At 42.9% G+C, this 1,437-nt stretch overlaps 1 protein-coding gene across 4 annotated transcripts in view; it reads right to left on the reverse strand.

Moving 5' to 3' along the window:
• The window catches only part of aqr (aquarius intron-binding spliceosomal factor), a 57,061-nt gene that overhangs the window by 38,581 nt on the left and 17,043 nt on the right, over positions 1–1,437 (reverse strand). For all 4 annotated transcript variants that reach the window (XM_032501337.1, XM_032501336.1, XM_032501338.1 and 1 more), the window contains exon 19: positions 332–499. In XM_032501337.1, coding sequence (XP_032357228.1) covers positions 332–499 — 168 coding nt within the window. The remainder of the gene's footprint in view (positions 1–331; positions 500–1,437) is intronic.

Consider the following 1,437-nt stretch of genomic DNA (forward strand, 5'->3'; position numbering starts at 1 on the left):
ATATATATATATATATATATATATATGACACATTACTCTATCCTGCAGGACAAGCCCATTCAGTGTTTTCTTACAGAAGCACATCCAAATTTAGCCAATGCAGCTCTTCAGTTAAATCCAATAAAGAAATCAGGGACAGGGCCCAAATCTCTCAGGTGTTGTTGTTGACCTCAGGTTAATGGAATGTTAATGTGAACAGGTCAGGTCTCACTGTGACTGTCACCAGCCTGACCCTCCACCGAGGATCTGTCGGTGGGGTTGGATGTGTTACTGGTGTGTGTGTGTGTGTGTGTGTGTGTGTGTAAGAAGGCAAGGGCAGATATGAGCATACCTTCTTCAATGACGCGTCCCTTGTCATCCAGCATGCCCTGCACCTCGCAGCCTCTCACGTACACCAGGCCAGTTTGCTCCACAAAGGGCTGGCGTCGGTCAAAGCGTGTGCCGTAGGGCAGGTTGGGCCGCACCGTGATCAGTAAGCAAACGTCATGCTTCCGCAGCCCTATAGGGAAAAAGGATAGAGACAGGGGTTAGAGCCAGGGAGGAAAGAGAGAGAGAGAGAGAGAGAGAGAGGACAAAAAAAGAAAGAGAAGTGATGGGAGGGTGAGACAGAGTAGTAGTGTGGGGGATTTTGGAGACGTGAGAGAACCACCCCGTCAGCATTTGCCTGATCTTTAAAACATAAGGCTCTAATTATACAATGGGGGAAGAGCTAGTACATGGAAGGAAGCAATACTTCATACCTCCACAGAATTAAAAGAGAAAGTAAAACCATAAAAGGGAGAATGTGAAGACATCAATTTGGGCTATTGGGCTTTTTTTTTTAATCCAAGGTTCACTACATTACCTCTACAATATTAACCCAATGAAAGAGACAATTTTTTTTCTAAATTAATTAATGCAATACACCACTGGCATACATTGGCATGTGAACATATCCTATATCTTTCTTTGGAGAGCTATTGCAGTGGGCTTCATTGAAGGCTTCATTGAAGGCTTCATTGCGCTTTCTATGTTCCCAATGAATCAATGTATTTCAAGGCTGACAAGCTCCTGTTAACATTATCTACAGTGCCCTTATCAGCCACACAGAGAGATGGAGAAAAAAACGATCAGAAAATAAAACAAAGAGGCTCAGTGGTAGGGGCTACAAAGAAATAGCATGACTTCACACAGACATGAGGTAGGTAAGGGTCATGAGTCAAGGCCAAGTGGGATGGAATAGAGTGAGTGGTGAGGGAAGACTTTATGGAGGTTATAAACTGCTTACTATGAGGACAGTTAGGAAACACAATATGTGAAAATAGAGGAAAAGAAATGGTGTAGCAAGGCAAAATGAAAGGGGAGTGTAATGATGAATAATGTTCATAAGGTGTATGAGGATGCGTTTCGTGATCTTTGTCTATTTTGCCTTCCCATTATCCTTTGTGAGTAAAAAAA

The sequence above is a fragment of the Etheostoma spectabile genome, chromosome 20 (genome assembly GCF_008692095.1).
Source record: "Etheostoma spectabile isolate EspeVRDwgs_2016 chromosome 20, UIUC_Espe_1.0, whole genome shotgun sequence".
NCBI lineage: Eukaryota > Metazoa > Chordata > Actinopteri > Perciformes > Percidae > Etheostoma > Etheostoma spectabile.